Raw genomic sequence first — 21,453 nt, 5'->3', positions numbered from 1 at the left:
GGCCAGCTATAGTTGCTTTCAATGAATTGCCTGAAGGCTTTGGAACAAACTCCCAAATTCAGTGAGAAACGCAATGGCAGTTTAATCTATTAAAAGGTACCTGAAGACTTATTTAACCCCTTCTGTGTGCCCGTTTTTCACTCCCACACCCGTCTCTTTCTCTCAACCCCTTGTATCCAGAGGTAAAAGGCACTAAACAAGTACAATCATTAGAATTACTAGCAAATACCACCCGTTGCTTTGCTGGCGGGAATACTAAGAGAAAGGAGTGGGGGAGAAAAAGAAGGAGCAGAGAGAGAGAGAGCGGGGTGGGGGAGCGAGGTGGGATGGGGAAGGGAAGGCAGCACGAGGTGAGAGGAAGGAGACGCATGTGGTGGAGCGTTTAATTACGAGTCAAACCGTTAGATAAAAAATTATTCTGCAGAGAATAACAGTGAAGATGGAAACAAAATCACGTGTGAAATCAATTCTCTATCGGTCATACTATAAATACCACCCAGACACGTCCGGAGACAAAACTCCCGCCCGGAGAAACACCACCTGGATATGTCCAGAGACAGAGACAGAGACAGAGAGAGAGAGGGGGAGGGAGGTGTGGGAGGATGGTGCCATCCATCCTCTTAGGTGCCAACTTAGGAATAGGCCACAAGATGGTGTGGGAGGATGGTAAGGTGGTGGTGGTGGAGCGAGGATGGCACAGAGAGAAAATGTTACGCTTCATGAACAACACACGCACACGCTTTTTCAGTAATCAGCAGATTAGAATCAGTGTGATTTCCGAATACAGTACGTACGTCTACCTTGTAGCAACTGTCGTCTGTACATCATGATCGGGACACAAACTGTACCGCTATCAACTGAAGGGAACTTGCCAAGCGGCTTAAGCACTCAAGCAAGCACTCCAATTCAATGATTGATAAGGAAGAGCTGGCTTGGCAAGCAATAGCAAGCTCATTGACAATGGCACAAACATTTTCAGATTTCACTCCAGATTTCGAGTTATTTAATCCGTGTGTTCCACTCTTCCAGACTCAAATTATATTTCGATGAAATACTTTAACAAATCCGTGAGAGTAGATCGTGCAAAATCACATCATTTGATGCATGAAATCGCTCCAAGCTCCTAACTTGAAAACTATAGCACTTCCAAAAGCGATGTGCACAGCGATTCGTTGTGAGGAAAGTGGACAAAAAAAAAAAAATTTGAGCATTTTATCATTAAGAAACCAATGCGGTCTTTTCCGAGTCAAAGCATCGTTTGGCAGGCCGAACAAAATGGTGACTCAAGATCCCAGGAAGGGAGAGCGAGCTAACCAAGGATGAACCTCGATAAAGGATAATTAAATAAGACCATTAATTGCCTTCAAAAGGGGGTGTTTTCATTTACCCAAACACTCAGTTTCCATTCGTGCACCACCGAGGAGTTCCCTTCGTATGCATGCAAAGTTTGGGGCCACGAGGTTTCATGGTTTTGGAGTTATAGAGGAGACGGACAGACACACACTGACATTTATTCGTTTAGATTACACGTCGAATACCATGATATTCCAAAAAAAAAACATAACAAAAAAGTTTAAAAAGGAAGCCTTTTATTCTTGCGCTGGTTGAAAGAGCTCAAAAATGGGAGGTTATATATTTCTTAACAGCAAAACAAAAATATATCAGGAGTGATCAAGACAGCGGTCTGTTTATACACTGCTGGGGTTCATTTCCTACCTAACTGAAAATAAAGAAATGTAGAATTTTTCCCATAGATTTTGATTCCTTTGAAGCCAACTCACATTGGGGAGGTTGTGTGTATGTGTGTGTGTGTGTGTGTGTGTGTGTGTGTGTGTGTGTGTGTGTGTGTGTGTGTGTATTATATATACTGGTGCATGCCCGTACGTGCGTGGCCATACGTGCAAAAAAAAAATAAAATAAAACTTTCAAACCACGTGCCAGAAACAACAACCACACAGGCCGTTTCCATACCCACCTTGAGAGTGATCCGATGTGGAGGCATACCAGATGGACAGAGGGTGTTTCGGAACTTCGTCCGTTTCTTCTGCACAACGCCTTGCCTCGCGTCCAGTGTTGTTTGCTAAGCAAGCAGCTCGTGCTTCGTTCGTTTCAGCTGCACGACACCTTGTCATGCGCGTAGCGTCGCGTGTCAAGCGAGCAGCTCGTGTTTCGTCCGATTCCATTGCGTGTGCATAACACGTAGCTTCGTTCCTTCGCTATGGTAAACGACCACTGGATTGGGGCATTGTTTCAATTAGATCGGACCAACCGTATCATAAATGGCCATAACTTGGGAAACAGCTGAAACGGATGAAGAAAAACGATATCAAACCTTGAAAAGGCACATAGTCAGGTCCCCAGTGTCAATTGTGACGTCATATCAAACGAAGAACAAGAATAATTGTGACGTCAATCATGCAAAAAAAAAAATTGACGTCAATAATGATGTCATCGCACCATGTCCTGCCATTGGTTGGCAAATAAATGGCCATAACTTGGGAAGCACTTGTCCGATTACTATCAAACCTTGATAAGGCACATCCTCAGGTCCCCAGCAATATACCTGGCAAGTTTCAATTAGATTGGACCAGTGGTTGTCGAGAAATAGCGGTCACAGACACACAGAGATTTCTGGAATTATAGATACTAGTTCGTGCCCGTAAAAAAAAAATAAAAATTTTTTTTTAATAAATAAATATTCCAACCACGAGCAACAAGCAACAACCACACAGGCCGTTTCTTCGCTCTCGCGTGCCCGTACGTGCGTGGCGCGGAAGTTCGCATATCACAGTTCCAATGATTCGCAATTTAGGTTTTAATGGCCAATTATTCAATTAGCGCCAACGTATTTTGCCTTTTCGCAATGTCGTGGCAAGGAAAAACAAAAAGAGAAGAGAGGAGAGAAAAAAAAAATTACTTCCTGGTTCAGAGCACACCAGCTCACTCCGATGTTACCGAAATTTATACACCGTCTAATATGAAAAACGATCATAACTTGGGCCATTGTGTTTATCTATAAATGCGCATAAGAAATCGAGAAATTATTAGAATACATGAAGTCATCACTCTCTGGAAGCCCGTACGTTGTAACCCGTAATGGGGAACGCGGCTGTGCTTCCCTTCCCCATCGTCCACGCCCACGCAACAATGTGTCTTGTCATTGGTTTGGTAAATAAATGGCCATAACTTGGGAACCACTTGTCCGATTAATATCAAACCTTGAAAAGGCACATCCTCAGGTCCCCAGCAATATACCTGGTAAGTTTCAATTAGATCGGACCAGTGGTTGTCGAGAAATAGCAGTCACACACACACACACACACACACTTCTGGAGATATATATATATATATATATATATATATATATATATATATATATATATATATATATATATATATATATATATATATATATATATATATATATGATGTGGAGTATGCTTACACATTTTCTCAGGTCAATCACCTGCATTTTTTTTTAATTTACGTTTCCGACAGTTGTGCGATGTTTCCCGGTGTATCGGCTTTGATGGCCATCGGCACGTGAAATTCCAGCTTTCTATGTCACCCGGAAGGTACCGGTCTTTAATATCAGTCAGTGAGTCAGAATGAGCTTTGTATATTAGATTTAACACAATATGGAATCGCCATGTGCCCCCAACCCTGAGGTGGTGGTTTGTTCGCTCATTTCTCTCATCTCCTACATACAACTTTCCAATTTCAATGTGTTTAGTTAATTTTTCTCTCCAAGGAGCATTTCCTTGTTTCAGCATGGGACAGACAGACAGACAGTACACAGTAGATTGATATTTGGAAGCAAACACAAAGTTGAGACATTCTGCCTAGGATCATGCAAAGCACCTGGAGGAGGATATTGGTTGGACTTCAACTTTGAGATTGCAAGGATTTTTTTTTTTTTCTGGCTTGCTGAAGGATGGACACACACTTGTTACAAGCTTTCGAAAGAGATCGAACGTTAACCTCAATCACTTCTATGTTGAGAAAGCAAACTGCTGGACTGCAAACCCCGCGCCACAGGCTTCAGTATATACCAGGACCTAGAGGATGGATAGGAAAGCCAGAAGCACGACAACGGGGGAGAAAGTAACGTTTGTTAAAGTATTCCCATGCGGAATCAAGATCAGACATAGAGATGCAAGCCAATCATTTGAGTGCAGATTGCAGCCTTCAGAAGTGTGAACAACTAGACTGACAAATGTTCTGTCAGACATGTACTTTGACAAGCAAATGGTCAGAAGAGGAAAAGGAGAGGTTGGATTGATTAGCCATTATCAGGTCCAAAAGTGAGGACATACTGTCAGAGATCTGTGGTGGAAAGTTTACAGATTGGGTCAGACCCATGGATTCATCGAAGACAGACAGTCATGCTGTGTGCGGCTTGTTGTTGTAGAGCTGATACCCAACCAGCTGGCATTTAAAGTTGCCACAGATGAACAAAGTTGGTATGTATCATTACAAGTTGATCCATGACTGCAGAAAGATGAATGTGGGAGTCATCACTACGAGCCAGTGAGCAATGGAGTTTTTGACACTGCAACATCACCACCTGTGAGAAGAAAATATATTTGCCTGGAGCTGTGGCAAGAATGTGAATGGAGAGATCAGAGACATTGAATACTGCTGAAACACAATGAGAGGGAGAGGGAGAGGGAGAGGGAGAGGTCGGCTCTCAAGATGAGAGTACGGAGCAGCTGATGAGCATGCAACTGGAAGTCTTTCATAATTCTGAGCTCACATTGGGGCAGTTGAAAGGGTGGGAGAGCACCGAGCGTGCAAAGACACATGGGATTCAGGCAGACACAAAGGACATGGGTCAGGGATGGAGTGAGGGTGAAGAATAGAAGAGAGGAGGGGAAGACAAAGGTCGAGGAGAAAAGAGAATGGTTAAGGAATAATAGCAAGAGGGAAATAAACATTTTAAGGTGATATATATATATATATATATATATATATATATATATATATATATATATATATATATATATATATATATATATATATACAGATGTTTGCTACTACAGAACTGTTATATGGATACAAACAAACACGACATGAAGCAGGTACAGTGGCTGGTGGTTGGTGGATATTTTTGCTTTGTTTGAGTCTCGGATGGCATGTGACAATTTCCAGGCATGGCTCAACACTCCATCCAGCGCTGAAGTTTACCATGGAGCTGGAATCGTCAAACACCTTACAGTTTTTGGACATGTTGCTTCATAGATCCAACCTTGGTTTCACAACATCCGTCTACCGGAAGCCGACTTTCACAGGGCAGTATACTCGGTGGGACTCCTACAGCTCCACGAGATACAAAATTGCCTTGATCAATATCCTGGTTAACAGAGCACAGAGGATTTGTTCACCTTGTAATCTTCCTGCTGAAATTGACAAAATCATGAATATACTCAGTGAGAATGGTTATCCTGAGCATATCGTTAAGAGATACACGCACAAATTTCTAAACACGACAAGAGATCGGAAGATTGGTCCGGACAAATGTCCAGTCTATATGAGGATGCCCTGGAAAGGGCAATTATCACGAAGGCTTGAAGTACAAATCAAACATATTGTATCCAACACGTTTCTGGCTGTGCAACCCCGAGTAATCTTTACCCCTCGCCGTTTGCCGACGTCAGTCAACAAGGATGTGCTACCCACCTCACAAACCAGCAATGTTATTTATGAGTTTAAGTGCCGATGTGAAGCTCGGTACGTGGGCCGCACAATACTAAGATTGGCTGATCGAATCAAACAACACATTCCCTTGGCGATTCGAAGAAAGGTTGTGAAGGTTAGAACACAACCAGTGTGAGCATGTAGAAATATCCAGCAACCACTGGCCACTGTACCTGCTTCATCTGTCATTGCACAGCACTTGGTTGCCACACCTATCTGCGCAGACCAGTACAATGCAGGTATGTTCAGGATATTGAGCCAAGGTCGGAGCTCGTTTCATTTACGTATGTTGGAAGCAACCTTCATCCTTACCACCGATCCAATATTATGTCGTCAAAAGGAATTTGTACGATCTCTGTGTCTCTTTCAGCATGGAAAGATCAAGGGAGGTACGGTAACAAATGGTGAATGGACCTCAGGGGAAACCCATCCCCCCTCTATCCAGGATGCGGTTGCAAACGTCAATCATCGACGAACTCTGCTCCAGCCAATGGGAGCTCGAGGTGAAGATGATGCGCCGACCAATGGGCGTTCGGATCAACCGTGACGTCATTACGGTTGAACCAATCAGCGTCTACCTTATTGATACCTGTGTATAAAGCACACGCCTTCATTTCCTTCTTCACTTGCTGCGATTTTTACCCTAAAGAGTGCAGCACGAAAAGCTTCGGTCACTATTATGTCGTGTTTGTTTGTATCTATATCTATATATATATATATATATATATATATATATATATATATATATTACACATACACAACTCACCTTAACAGAAGACACCAACACCTCATCAGCACTTTTTACCATGATTTTTAGGAAACCTCCAAACTTCTCTTTCTTGTTCTTCCCACGTACACTTAGCTGTACAAAAAAACAACAACAAAAAAAATCTTCAGCGACGAGCTCTATGTTCAAACCAACGAACCTCCTGAACATGAATTCTCAAACATCTTGAAATGAAACATCCAAAAAGGCCCAAAACGCAAAGAAAGTGAGGACGTCAGTGAGGTTCGGTGGAAAATAATTTATATTAAACAACAACAAAATGAGAACAAATAGTAATGTCAGCAAGCCTTTATCAAGATGCAAAAAGTACTGTACGTCAAATCTTCCACAAAGATAAGAGAACTTCATAAACACCACACACACACACACACACACACACACACACACACACACACACACACACACACACACACACACACACACACACACTTTTGTTTGCTCATTTATTATTGCTCAACTTTAAAAAAAAAAAAAAATCAATTACAATCATCAGCCAGCCATTTTGGTACACCGAGAATGGGAAGTTGACCGGATGTTAGCTCCAACATTACTGCACACTTCGGCAGTGGAATTTATTTTAAGGTAACCCACTCAATGGTCATGTGATGCCCATTAGAAAAGCACATGGCAGCCATGTCCGCGGGCCCACGAGCATGAAGAAGGACGATTCCAGCACTTTCCTTGAAAGAGCATTTACTTTACTTTCAACAGGTCAAGACCAGATCCGACACGGCCCATGTGTTGACAAATTGACTGTGACAACACCAACAGTCACATAGTGTCCGTTTGGTGACGTGTCGTGGCTCGCGAGGTCTCCTTATCCAAGAGTATCAGATCAGGCTGACAGAATGGCCTAAAGATATGCACACTCACCTCCAGGCTGTCTACCCTGGCTTTGAACCCTGACACAGCTATAAACCGTCTCATCCCTGCGTTTCACAGGCAGGTCGATTCATCAATGTGTGTGCCGGCCCTCAGATTGACGTTAAACTTGGCGTCCCGTCTGCCAGCATTATTTGCTGGGTGTTAAAGACACCATAAGCGTCCTTCGCTAAGAGTAGGCGAGCTATCGCTGGCACCCTGAACAACTTCCAAATTCCTGCCGAAAACAGAAGACAAAAAACAGCCCCCCCCCCCAAAAAAATACTTACATCCTGACCGTACTCAAGGAAGACGTGGAAATTGTGGTCTCGCCTCAGGATTGGATGAGCTGCCAGTCGACACAGGAACACTTCGTGCATGGCTACAGTCTTCTTAAAGATAGCCAAGTACTCACTGCACACGTTTAGAATTTATATATTTTATTGGTCTCTTCACCAAGAACAAACAAATAAACAAACAAAAATCAGTAACTATATAACAAATGCATGTCTTCAGAAGGTTAACAATTATTTTCATGAGAAAAAGTTCAGCATTGAACTGGACTCTGTATTTGAAATCAGTTTTCTCAGAAAAGAAATAAATAAAAACCAGCCAAACATTTCATTATTTATTTAAACAAACAAAAAAAAAAAGGTACAACACTCACGCTTCAAGTTCCTGTTTCATCTTCGTGAATTCTTCCTTCGTCATAGTTCCTTCACCCTCACCTAGTTTCTGCAGCTTCTCTCGAGACGCATCAAAATCGGGTCTTGGGGGTGTAGGAGGGATCTGCAGAGCACAAAACCAAGGGGGGGGGGGGAAAAAAACAAACCTAAATATTGCTTTCACAGCCACAATTATTCCCACCTTCTTGTGGAGTCAACTGGGGAAAGTTTGGCCCAAGTCTTTTGTGACGTGGCTGGCCCGGCCAAACGTTCAATGAAGTAGGTGAAGGAATAAATTTGTAATTTGTTCGATGTTGCCGGCGACAGCTCGCCTACTCTTCACGAAGAACACTGTGGGATCTTTAACGTCCACACTCTTCTGTTCTTGTGTATGGCAGCTTCGGCTGCCAGGTAGCTACCATTTCTTGGAGCACGGGTGACTAAGCCACTGATGCTGTGCTCCTCTACCAATACACACTCATTTCGCCAACCTCGGAAGGATAACGAGGCTGAGTCAACCCCACCCGATGCTAATTCAGCAGCCAACAGGACTCAAACTCAGGACCCAAGGATCCCAAGCCAGCCACCCGGACCACTATGCCAACACCAAGCTTGTCCACGTTCTAATGTTAGCAGATGGTTTACCATCCATCTGAGTGATGGTACAAACATTGATGCCTCACCCTACATGACATGAGAAACACCAGGATGACAATTTATAACTGGGCCAATATTCAAACCCAGGCGAGACGGCTCAAAATGTGAGCGTGCTCTACTGGAAACCAAAAGCAAGCCTTAACTAGTCTGGTTAGGCATGTACTTTTGTTGGAATTTTTATGGGATTCCGTCACCGATTCATGTTCAGAAATGGAAAAAAAATTCACAACTTCAAAAAAAACAACAAAAACAATCCATGATGTTATTATTTTCTGACCTACTTTTTGAACCATTTTAGTGGGAAATCTTCACTAAAAATATTACTTTCAATTACTGCTAAATCAACTTGCCAACACATGATTACAGTTGAGTAGAATATTCTGCATTTAAAAAAAAAACAGTTTTGAAATACTCATTATGCCCAGTTGCTATGGAAATGGCATTTCAACCTTAAATTTGTGAGAAATTGATAGGCAACATTTGAATATATACACAGACACACAGAGACACAGAGAGACAGAGAGACACAGACACGAGGTCCATCTAAAAAAAAAAAGTTTCCTCCAGTCTCACACACTTGTCCATCCTCTTCTTCCACACTTCAATGCACGCCCGGAAGGCTTCTTCTGGAATCCTCCGGAGCTCCGTCGTCACGGCCCTTTTGAGGGCCTCCACATCAGGAAATCGGGTCCCCTTGATCACCCCTTTGAGCTTGGGGAATAGTACCAGTCTATGACTGCTTGTTACTTACGAAATCTAAAGATTTCGTAAGTATATTGATGACTTCCATCCTCTGTTTGGTTTTTGTTTGTGTGTGTGTGTGTATGTGTGTTTGTTTGTCGGCACGATAACTTGAGAACGGAAGAAGCTACCAATGTCAAATTACACCACGTGATTCAGGAGGGTGATGGCTAGCGCTGATTAGATTTTGGTCAAAATCGGTCAAAGGTCAAACTTAATTCCATAAATTAATGTGGAGAAATGGAGTATTTTTGCTTCACTCGATGTTACGAGTTCGTTTTAACTTCAATTTTAATTTTGTCTTCGGTTTTTGCGGTCGCTTAGGACGCTTAAAACACTGTTGTCGAAATTCTGGTAAAAATCGGATGTTTTGGAGACGTTTTAAGATTGCATAAAAAAATATTTCACTCGCCGCGTCACGGGTCGTCACGTGGTGCAGCGCGCTCGAGCAGAGGCGGCGTTGATCACGTAACGGTTTTCCGTGTGCGCACTGACGGTGTTTAAAAGTCATTTTTATCCCAATAAAGGTTATCGTCGCATGCCTGACTCGCTAAGCCGTCGGATTATGTAAAGATTGTTGGTGGATGGCCGAATATTACGGTTTTGTGACTGATAAAATAATATTAAATAATTGCATGGAGAAATGGAGATTTTTGCTTCGGTCGACTTTACGATTTTTGATGGTTTGGTACAGAATCATCGTAGAAACATCTGGTTTGTGTCGCTACCTTCTCGAGAGACAGCTTTTATTAGACAAGGTCAGAGGTCAAGTTGACAATTTCATAAGTACCAGTCTATGACTGGTTGTTTGTGTGTTTTTTTGTAGGCACGATAACTCGAGAACGGAAGCTACCAATGTCAAATTACACCACGTGATTCAGGAGCGCTGATTAGATTTTGGTTAAAATCAGTCAAAGGTCAAGGTCACAGTGAGGTCAAACATAATTCCGTAAATTCATGTGGAGAAATGAGTATTTTTGCTTCGGTCGACGTTACGAGTTCGTTTTAACTTCAATTTTAATTTTGTCTTCGGTTTTTGCGCTCGCTTAGGACACTTAATACTCGGTTGTCGAAATTCTAGTAAAAATCAGAATTTTTGGAGACGTTTTAAGATTGTATAAAAAAGTATTTCACTCGCCGCGTCACGGCTCGTCACGTGGTGCAGCGCGCTCGAGCAGACGCATCGTTGAGTCACGTAAAGGTTTTGCGTGTGCGCGCTGACGGTGTTTTAGATAAAGATGGTGTTTAAAAGTCATTTTTTTAAATCCCAATTAAGGTTATCGTCGCATGCCTGACTCGCTAAGCTGTCGGATTATGTAAAGACTGTTGGTGGATGGCCGAATATTACGGTTTTGTGACTTTGATAAAATAATATTAAATAATTACGTGGAGAAATGGAGATTTTTGCTTCGGTCGACGTTACGAGTTCGTTTTAACTCGGATCGCAATTCTGTTTCACTTTTGGTAACGGTTTAGTATGTTTAACACTCGGTTGTCGAAATTCTGGTAAAAATCGGATGTTTTATGAGATTTATGTCGGGTGTCGAATCTGAGGCTTAACTGAAGTTTATGCTAATGAGGGAGATTGTAACACATGGAATTACGTGCTCATTTTAAAGTCAATTTCAATCCTGTCTTCAATTTTGGTAACGGTTAAGTATGCTTAACACTCGGTTGTCGAAATTCTGATAAAAATCAGATGTTTAATGAGAGGTTTGGTACAGAATCATCGTATAAACTTCTGGTTTGCGTCGCTACTTTCTCCAGAGACAGCTTTTATTAGACAAGGTCAGAGGTCAAGTTGACGATTTCATAAGTACCAGTCTATGACTGCTTGTTTGTTTGTTTGTATGTTTGATTGTAGGCACGATAACTCGAGAACGGAAGGAGCTACCAATGTCAAATTACACCACGTGATCCAGGAGGTTGATGGCGAGTGCTGATTAGATTTTGGTCAAAATCGGTCAAAGGTCAAGGTCACAGTGAGGTCAAACATCCAAAAAATAACTCGAGAACGGAAGAAGCTACCAATGTCAAAATTACACCACGTGATTCAGGAGGGTGGTGGCTAGCGCTGATTAGATTTTGGTCAAAATCGGTCAAAGGTCAAGGTCACAGTGAGGTCAAACATCCAAAACATTCAATTTTTGATGATTTGGTACAGAATCATCGTAGAAACTTCTGGTTTGCGTCGCTACCTGTTATTAGACAAGGTTAGAGGTCAAGTTGACGATTTCGTAAGTACCAGTCTATGACTGCTTGTTTGTTACTTACGAAATCTAAAGATTTCGTAAGTATATTGATGACTTCCATTTCTGTTTGCTTGTTTGTTTGTTTGTTTGTTTGTAGGCACGATATCTCGAGAACGGAAGAAGCTACCAATGTCAAATTACACCACGTGATTCAGGAGGGTGATGGCTTGCGCTGATTAGATTTTGTTCAAAATCGGTCAAAGGTCAAGGTCACAGTGAGGTCAAACATTCGATTTATGATGGTTTGGTACAGAATCATCGTAGAAACTTCTGGTTTGCGTCGCTACCTTCTCTAGAGACAGCTTTTATTAGACAATGTCAGAGGTCAAGTTGACGATTTCGTAAGTACCAGTCTCTGACTGCTTGTGTGTGTGTGTGTGTGTGTGTGTGTGTGTGTGTGTGTGTGTGTGTGTGTGTGTGTGTGTGTGTGTGTGTGTGTGTGTGTGTGTGTGTGTATGTTTGTGGGCACGATAACTCGAGAATGGAAAAAGCTACCAATGTCAAATTACACCACGTGATTCAGGAGGGTGATGGCTGGCGCTGATTAGATTTTGGTCAATATCGGTCAAAGGTCAAGGTCACAGTGAGGTCAAACATAATTCCATAAATTAATGTGGAGAAATGGAGAATTTTTGCTTCAGTCGACGTTACGAGTTAGTTTTAACTTCGATTTTAATTTTGTCTTCGGTTTTTGCGATTGCTGAGGCCTAAGTCACATTTGCTCTACGGTGAGTTTACGGCGGCCGTACGCCCTCTGAATTGACAGAAACATAAGGCGGCCACAGAGTTTCTGCGGTGGCCTCAGGGTGGCCCTATGCCGTTTGGCTATATTTTACAGGTCGTAAGGTCGTCGTGGAATTACAACGCGGAGTTATAACATTTTTCATTTCTACGTTCGCCGTAGCAATTCGACAAGCCGAAAAAAAAAAACTGGTAAAATTTTTTTTTAAAATTAACCCATTTGTTACCGTCCGTCTGGCCGCACGTTCGCCTTAGGGCCCCCTGCGGTCGCCTTGCGGGCACCTTACGTCTGCCTTGAAAATTCTATGGCCGCCGCAGGGCCCCCTTAAGGTCACCGTGCGACATCAAATCAAAGACCGTACGGCAACCCCACGTTTTCGGTCTCCACAATTTATAAATACGCCGTGCAGCTCCCCGAAAAATAAAAACGTATGTGACCGTGGAAATACTGCGGCCGCCGTATAATTGCTAATGGCCGTAGATTTTGGAGACCCCACGGCCGCTGTGGCAAATGTGACCTAGGCCTTAGGACGCTCAAAACTCGGTTGGCGAAATTCTGGTAAAAATTGGATGTTTTGGAGACGTTTTAAGATTGCATAAAAATATTTCACTCGCCGCGTCACGGCTCGTCACATGGTGCAGCGCGCTCGAGCAGAGGCGTCGTTGAGTCACGTAAAGGTTTTCTGTGTGCACGCTGACGGTGTTTAAAAGTCACGTTTTATCCCAATAAAGGTTATCGTCACATGCCTGACTCGCTAAGCCGTCAGATTATGTAAAGATTGTTGGTGGATGGCCGAATATTACGGTTTTGTGACTGATAAAATAATATTAAATAATTGCGTGGAGAAATGGAGATTTTTGCTTCGGTCGACGTTACGATTTTTGATGGTTTGGTACAGAATCATGGTAGAAACTTCTGGTTTGCGTCACTACCTTCTCTCGAGACAGCTTTTATTAGACAACCTCAGAGGTCAAGTTGACGATTTCGTAAGTACCAGTCTATGACTGCTTGTTTTTTTTGTTTTTTTTTTCCTCTTTTTTTTTCCCCCACCTTTGAAATAAACTCCCTCACTGTTCAATCCCATTCTTTCCTCCAGGCCTTCAAAACAGCTGTTCACCACCACCTCTTCTCGTCCCCCATCCAAAACCTCGATCTATTCTACCCCCGTTAATCCACCCCAAACCCACCTCCTTCAAATTCCCCATTTTCCTTCCTGAAAGTCCCTGTAATGCCCACCTTGTTTACTCCATGTTCCCCGCCTCATCCCTCTCCCTTCCAAAGATCTCCGAATGTCTCTGTTCCCCACTGTTATGTCCTTCCCTCTCCCGCCCCTCTTGTCTCATGCACCCCTTGCTGTGCGTTGTGCGTTGTGCGTTAGCTCTCACATGAGCCTCGACAATGTATAAAAAAATAAAATAAAATAAAAAAATAAAGAAAGGTAAGTTGAACATGAGGCTTACTCTGGCAAGCAGCTACCACAAGAAATATAATCAGCATATCAGCCACTTCATGGTTATTCTCTTCCAAACGAAGAGTTCTGTTGCAGGAAGTTTCACTGGAGACCGACCGATACAGTAACTTGCTTGTTTGAGTTTTTGTTACATTTGAGGACTTTCTGTGCCAAATAATCAGACAGATAGGCTTTGGTTTGGTCTTGCGTCAGGAAATGCCACGTTGTGACATGCTGGATTTTGGTGTCGTCTCTGATCGAATACTGGATAGCATCTGACCCTGCAGCCTTTTGTCCCATGTAGCATTCTGCAGAGAATCCCTTCTGTGCATGTTGCTTACTCGAATGATCTGATCATAACCTCCAGTCGGTGTCAGCAGTCTCTCATTGAAATGGTCAGCGAGATCCCTGGCTGTCACCACCAAAGGTGGTTTATTCATCATTTTCTGTACAAGGACCCATTCCCTATTGACCACAGCATGTTTCAGACCATTAGTGAGTTCATTGTCTTTTGTCGGCACTATTTACATGCCGGATAAATCCGTCACCAGAATTGAGAGACTTTGCTACCGAGCATTTCAAAGGCATGGATGAACTTGGATTTGGCGGTGCACTGTAATAGTGAACAGCCTGCTATGAAGAGCACCCTTTTAATGACAGTGAAGTCGTTGTTTCGACTGGATTTTGAGAGAACCATTAGTCAGACATACAGATCCTTGGCTTCGCTCAAATAAACAGTATTGTCTCAGCTGCATCAGATGTTTCTCATTTTCAGCCAACACATTGATGTTGACCATCTTCACTGGAGCCCACAGACCAGTTGGACAGATGCGACGTTGGTCGATTTTTTTTTGGAAAGTTTTTTTTTTTTTTTTTTCTCGAAAATGTTTGCAACTCCACTCGGACGTCACGAAACCAACTTGAGTTTATAACGACTTGTTAACAATATTCCGAAAATAAGTCCAAATACATTTTTGAAATATCATGCTATACTGCACTACATCGTTTTTGGCCCTATCGCTCAACGGTGAAGAATCACTTTAAAAATTCCAGTTGCCAGAAACGGATCCAGGTCTTCACTAAAATCTAATCAGTTTGCCCTTGTCACATCCCCAGCCTGTCCACATCCATCCACAACTATTTGAGATATCCTGTTCACAGACAGACAAACAAGACGGGGTAAAAATATATCCTCATCCACCTTCGGTGGTGGAGGTAACAAGCCTGGTGTTGACTTAACCATCTTAAGATGTAAAAGGGGAACCCAAACATTTTTTTTTTCTGAAACCCATCGAGAATCATTAAACACGGTCCAATTTGAAGGGGAAAAAAAAATTAGAAATTTTTTTGCCAATCACAAAGTGTCAATTTTCAATAATCACCAGCAATGTCACATCTGGAAGCCATATTGATCTGAATGGGGGCTTTACATAGAGAAACAGTGCATGTTGAGCTCGGATTCAGATACTAATTCCACAGTCACCAACAACTCCGATGGTTCTCAGAATGTTGAAACCGATCAGTGGGATTTCGAATGGATGGATGGAGACAAAATTAGTAATGGAAATGTTTTCGGGGGAGTTGGGGGGGGGGTGATTGTGTAGCTGAATCATTTTGAGCCTTGTGCGAGCGATTCAGAGGAAGGCGGAGGTGTTCGTGAAGAAAACGCTGGTCGCATCTTCACTGCAGAGTGGTAGGTTTTGTATATTACTCAAGCAGAAATACCCGACATCTGACACCGCCCGAGGCACACTCGGACACAGTGGACAAAATGGGCGAAAAAATGTTTTGTCCCACCGTCGCAAGCTGACCAAGTGCATTGTATGTTATGGGATCGCTCGGTTTCATACTTTCCCTGGAAGCCATTTGTATCCGGGTCCGTGAGGTGTCGAGTCTATATCCCACCCCAGTGGAGGGGGAAGTGGGATATGTGGTGGTGGTGGCGATTGTGGGGAATGGTGGTGGTGGGTATTGTGGGGGTGATGGTTGATGGGGGATTACAGGGGGATGGTGGAAGGGAAGGGGGTGGGGTGGAGGGGAGCCCCCTGAAAGTTTTAACGCACTAGGTAATTCTCTCGGAGTACATGATGCAGACGATACATACATATATACTGTACATACTTCCGCCCCATGATAAATAGATGGTGGTTCATTTGATTTGCAGAAATTTTGGAGCTAGATAATCATTTTCAGGAGCTCTTGTTGCCGGGCAATAGCAACAGGTGTTTCATTCACCGCTCAAATTGCCCGTGTACATGGGAGCTGGAAGAGGTGGTGTTAGTTTCAATTGACGACTGCGTCTTCCGCTTAATCGTGGGGATCGCATCCTATCTCAATTGTGTCAGATAACCACAAGTTCTAGCTATCACTGTTTCATAACAGAGCTGTGTCACATGCTCTGAGAAACAAAACTGAACATTGTGTAGACCTGAACCTCACTCGGGTATTTTGGACAAACCTCGTCCAATTTCTGGCAAACTTAGGGTCGTTTGGCCATTGGTGTAGCATGAAACCATCTCGGATTGTATTAATAATATACAAGCACCAAGGATGCATCAACTCGGCACACTTGTGGAAAATGGAAAATTATTCGCCGTTTGAGTTAAATCGTTCTGCGATGTAAGCCGTATACAGTAAGGATACGACTGCCCACTTCCTGCTGAGACGTCACGGCTAATCCGAAGAAGATCGACTTTTAATCACAAATTTACCTACTTTATCATTCATAAAAAGATGTCATATCTATTTTGTTGGGTATCAGGCGATAGATTAGCGTAGAGGTGGTCTGAGCGTCTGGGTTCCCTTTCAAGGTCTCGAGTTTGACCCCGTCGTGCCATGAAAACTCCAGGTGGGTTGACTCGGTCTGTCATCCTTCTGATGTCGGCAAAATGAGTACCAGCTTCCTGGAAAAGGGGCACTACATCAATGGCACAGCCGCACTCCCAGTAATCATGCAACCAGAACGGCTCTCGGTAGAGCGCATACCTCTCCCACGCTGAACAGTTTACGTTTTGTATCCCACCAATAGGCCGGATCTGCATCCGGACCAAAACTAAAATCTAAACAGATTCTTCTCGTCACCGACCCGACTCATCCACCAAATTTAGTCCGAATCTGTCCACAAGTTTTAGAAATATCGTGCTATACATCGTTTTTGGCACCATCAATGGTGAAGAATAACTTTTTAAAAATTATTGGATCCACATCCAGATCTTCACCAAAATCTAATACATTAGTCCTCGTCACTTCCCCAACCTGTCGACCAAATTTCATCCCAGGCCATCGAGAACTTTTTGAAATATCATGCTGAAAGACAAAGACAAAAGACAGGAACGTAAAAACACAACCTCCGTCCACCTTCGGTGGTGGAGGTAATGATGATGGTGGCGAGGTTCAAAACAAATTGTTCATCGTCCATCGATTCGCAATGTTCTTGGAATTAAATGGAGATTGTAAATCCGACAATGTCTCCAAATCTCCTTTTCTGAATCCCATATGAACCAGCAAACTTGATGAGCTTTAGACACTGCAAGGATCTACTAAAACAAATCAAAAACGGTCACCAGAATTATGCTCATCTTCACAACTCGGATTATGTCAATTAAAAACATCCAAGGAAAACTACAGGGATAACATAAGGTATAAAACAATGTTGCACAGCCAAATCACATGCAGGACAAAGACATCGGTAGACATCGGTATACTCTAAATTGAATAAAGACAAAAAAATAAAAAATACAGCATACGAGATTTTTACCTGACCTAGCCACAAACTGTCCATCAGTCATTAGCCAGGGGCTCAGATGGGAGTACTTACAGGACAACTCTCTCAATCACACCCAATATTTCTCCACAACTCACATTTATTTATTGTACCACGGAATAACTGAACAATGGAACCCTTTTTTTTTTTCTGTCCCTCATTATCCCTACACTTTTTGAAGAAAACAATGAAAAAAAAAAAATGGGGGTGGGGGGGGGGAGGTGTAATGGACCATCCAATCCTGAACAGATGTGATCGATCGGCTCAGTCTGTCTGTCTGTCTGTCTGTCACGATATGTCATAAATTGTTGGACAGAAATTCACCAAACTTGAGAGCTATGATCCCCATGTGCTCAAGAAGGTGCACGAGCAGTATAATTTTGGCTATGCCCCATGGGGTGGGGGTCAAAAGATCAAACACCAAAAAAATGCATTCTGGGCACATTTTGAAATGAAACTGTGTATGCAATCATCATTGGGGAAGAATCAACTTTCAACAGATGAAGTATAAACAACTTTTTGGATTTGACCTGACCCCTGGTTCATGCCCCAGAAGTTAAAAATAATTTTTTTTTTTAAAGGGGGGGTGGGGAGGGGGGGTTGGGGGAGTTGAACTCAAAATTTGATATTTGGTCATTTCTGGTGGAACTTTTTGCCACCTTTCAACTTTGCTTTAGGTGGGAAGGGTGGGGTCTTGTGATGGCATGCCAGCAACTTCGCTCCAGTTTTGACTGTTCATGCATTCAAAACTAGAATGACACTTGGTGGAGTGCATACCTCCACCAGGTTGAAGAGTTTACAATTTGTATCCCACCGATAGGCGAGATCTGGATCCGGAGCTCAAAAGTCTAATCAGCTTGTTCACCGTCACCAACCCAACTCAACCACCAGGTTTCGTCCAAATCTGTCCACAACTTTTTGACATCATTTTGTGTGTGATATATTACAACACACACACAGTTTTTGGTATAAATCTCTAAATAGTGAAGAATCACTTATAAAAATAAAAATAATTAAATTCTCATATCGGGATTCGGATCTTCACCTAAATCAAATCGATTCAGACTCGTCACACATCCAACCTGTCCAAGTTTCGTCCTAAACAGTCTTCAACCTTTTGTGACATGCTATATACACTATACAGCAAGTTTCCAATATACATCGTCGATGCGTTCTTAGAAAACGCGACTTTAGTCAAAACGACGTCGTTTCGACATGATATTCCCTTAGTCTCTCATGTTATAATGGGGAGGATGCATAACCAGGCCAAAATTCTGGTCACCCAAACCAACTTAAACTTCACTTAACTACATATTAGAGACAAATATTTAACAAATAAAATGCAGATCGATGATTAAATGAACAGTTAGAGGGATATTCACCAAAATGTCAGGCCGAGATTGCTTGTCCAGGATGGGAGGGTTGTGGGGGAGAGTGGAGGGATTACAGGTAATGAGAGTCGATACTTGATGTTGGAATCAACGGCCTAGGTTCTGATGGTGCTGGGATTCTGTTGGAGCTGGCACTTTGGCCCTGAAGAAGGTGCAGAATGGTGATGGATGGGGTTCTGTTGGTGTAGTTGCTGTCATATGAGGCTTAAAGAAGCTGTCAATGCAAGTCGGCTGTGCTTGCATTTTCTTACAGCATCATGCACCATCTTTGATCACTCTCTTGAACTTGCTGCTTCGTTCCATATTTGGTGGTTGCCTGTAACCAAGGCAATCGCTCCCCCCCCCCCCGGCATGGTTTTTGTTGTCAGTTGTTTTGGAGGTTGTGTCAGCAGTTTAGCCTCTTAAAACCAGTTCAAAGGCGGGCGGACAATGCCACCGCATATCGTTGTTCAGAGCGGGGAATAAGTTTCGAAAAAAAAATGAAAATAAAGAAATAAAAAGGTCTCCGAAATGTCAATAAAGTGTTTACACCATTACAGAACACTATAGAGTCATATCATGAAACAAGTGAAAGCTTGCTTCATGGGTGGAGGGGGTCAAGATTCCTGGAATTCCACGGATATATCGTAAACACACGACCCAAGAGATTGAATCATCTTGTGTTGTTACTCGATCACATTTATTGGCGTTTTAAACTGCATCCAGGCACGAGTTGAAGGTGTATACAAGTCTATAGACTTGTATTGAATTATGTTCCCCAATTAGTCGGCAACTCTAATCAAATCGACATTGTCTGCCACACTTATATTGGAGAGTGCCTGTACATAGTTTTGACACTATCTGTCAATGGTGAAGAATTGCTTTTAAAGAAAAAAAAAAAATTATAGTATCCGGATCGTCAACAAAAACCGAAACATTTCGTCCTCATCTCACATTCAACATGTCCACCAAATTTCATCCAAATCCAGCCAGGACTTTTTGTGATATCCTGTTTCCAGACACAGGGGTGAAAACATAACCTTCGCCCGCCTTCGGTTGGTGGAGATAACTAGTGACCACACTGTACATGACAGTGTGAGGCAAAAGTAAAATTAGCAAAAGTTTAGCATCTAATCACATACCCACTTGATACCCCATCATTAAAACACCCAAGAGAAGGGAAAGGAAATATATATATATATATATATACATATATATATATATATATATATATATATACATATATATATATATATATATATATATATATATATATATATATATATATATATATATATATATATATCACACAATAAGCAACAGTGATAAATAAATAAGTGAGCTATTGGCCACCACTGTTGTCATAGGTGAAAGATGCAGATGGCATAGCATTTCACACAAATGTCACATGCAAAGCGTCATTCAACAAACTCACAATAATTCCAGCGTACTCCTCGTTCTCCCCGAAAGCGTCATGAAGCCATATAAACTCCTCATGCTGACGAACGACTGAAAAATCACCCTGCTTGAAGAAGGGCAAAGTGGTCTGTAAGGATAACAAAAATTGGAACTGAGCATCAAACTTTAAAGAAATGGTATTTAAATGGTCCATTTGAAAAACAAACAAATAAATAAATAAATAAAAATGAATAAAGATCGACGAGAAAGGAAAGAAAATCAGCCCATCATTGAATTTTCTGGTATTTGACCTTTTGGCCCCAAACCAGGGGGCAGGGCCAAAAATGCTACCTCTATTGCGTATTTGTGCCATGTCGTGATCATAACTACCAAATTTACAGAAATTCGGAAGTGTGAATGGATAGTGCATTTCAGTTTAAAGGTTACCATTTCATGAATGAAAAGTACAATGACAAAATGCCTCCTTTTTGTGAAGCAAATTACCTTTGTATGCACAGTGAACTTCACTTTATCCTTCTCACTGAGTGCATCGGAGATGTCCACTTGCAAAGCCGCATCAGTTTGTAGGTCCACAGTTTCAGAGCGCAGCTAAACAGGAGTAACAAAGAGAAACCTCAAATGCTAATTTCACAAAGGAATATATCAGAATCATCACTGAAGGAGGAACACTTATTTATTCTCAATTGGTTCACGGGAACCAGCAGTGACCACTATTTTTGTTGTGTCTGTCTGTGACTCTCTCCAGAGCATAGCTCCGTGACGTTTGATGCGATCTTTATGAAACTTGGACACAAGCTAGATATCATGGTTTAGTTGCGTCTTTTTGTATGAGGGGCGTCCCTCGCCCCTTGTGGGTGGAGCCACGCACACTTTAACTTTTTATTCATTTATTTATTCTCGATTTTTTTTTTCTCGCAACTTCATTTCCTAGAAGCTGTGCGTCATGTCCATAAGTACAACATAAAAAAATCCAATTTGATTTGGTCAAAATTGACGGAAGAGATAGGTTTTTACGGTAGGGCTTCCTCAATAATGCCCGCGAACCATCA

At 42.2% G+C, this 21,453-nt stretch overlaps 1 protein-coding gene across 3 annotated transcripts in view; it reads right to left on the bottom strand.

Moving 5' to 3' along the window:
* Positions 1-21,453, bottom strand: part of LOC147031425 (sorting nexin-6-like) — a 48,431-nt gene that overhangs the window by 20,742 nt on the left and 6,236 nt on the right. The window contains exons 3-7 of one of the 3 annotated variants that reach the window (XM_085862928.1): positions 20,888-20,992; positions 20,421-20,510; positions 8,013-8,134; positions 7,636-7,759; positions 6,464-6,559 (exon numbers count right to left, since the gene is read on the bottom strand). In XM_085862928.1, the coding sequence (XP_085719054.1) occupies positions 6,464-6,559; positions 7,636-7,759; positions 8,013-8,134; positions 20,421-20,510; positions 20,888-20,992 (537 nt within the window). Of the gene's footprint in view, positions 1-6,463; positions 6,560-7,635; positions 7,760-8,012; positions 8,135-20,420; positions 20,532-20,887; positions 20,993-21,453 lie in introns of all 3 variants that reach the window. The other 2 variants (XM_085862936.1, XM_085862923.1) reach the window with 2 other exon arrangements.

Source organism: Eptatretus burgeri, chromosome 2, assembly GCF_056783735.1.
Source record: "Eptatretus burgeri isolate ZD-2024b chromosome 2, Ebu_testis_v1, whole genome shotgun sequence".
In the NCBI taxonomy this organism is placed as follows: Eukaryota; Metazoa; Chordata; class Myxini; order Myxiniformes; family Myxinidae; genus Eptatretus; species Eptatretus burgeri.
This window is presented reverse-complemented; position numbering and strand designations above follow the sequence as displayed.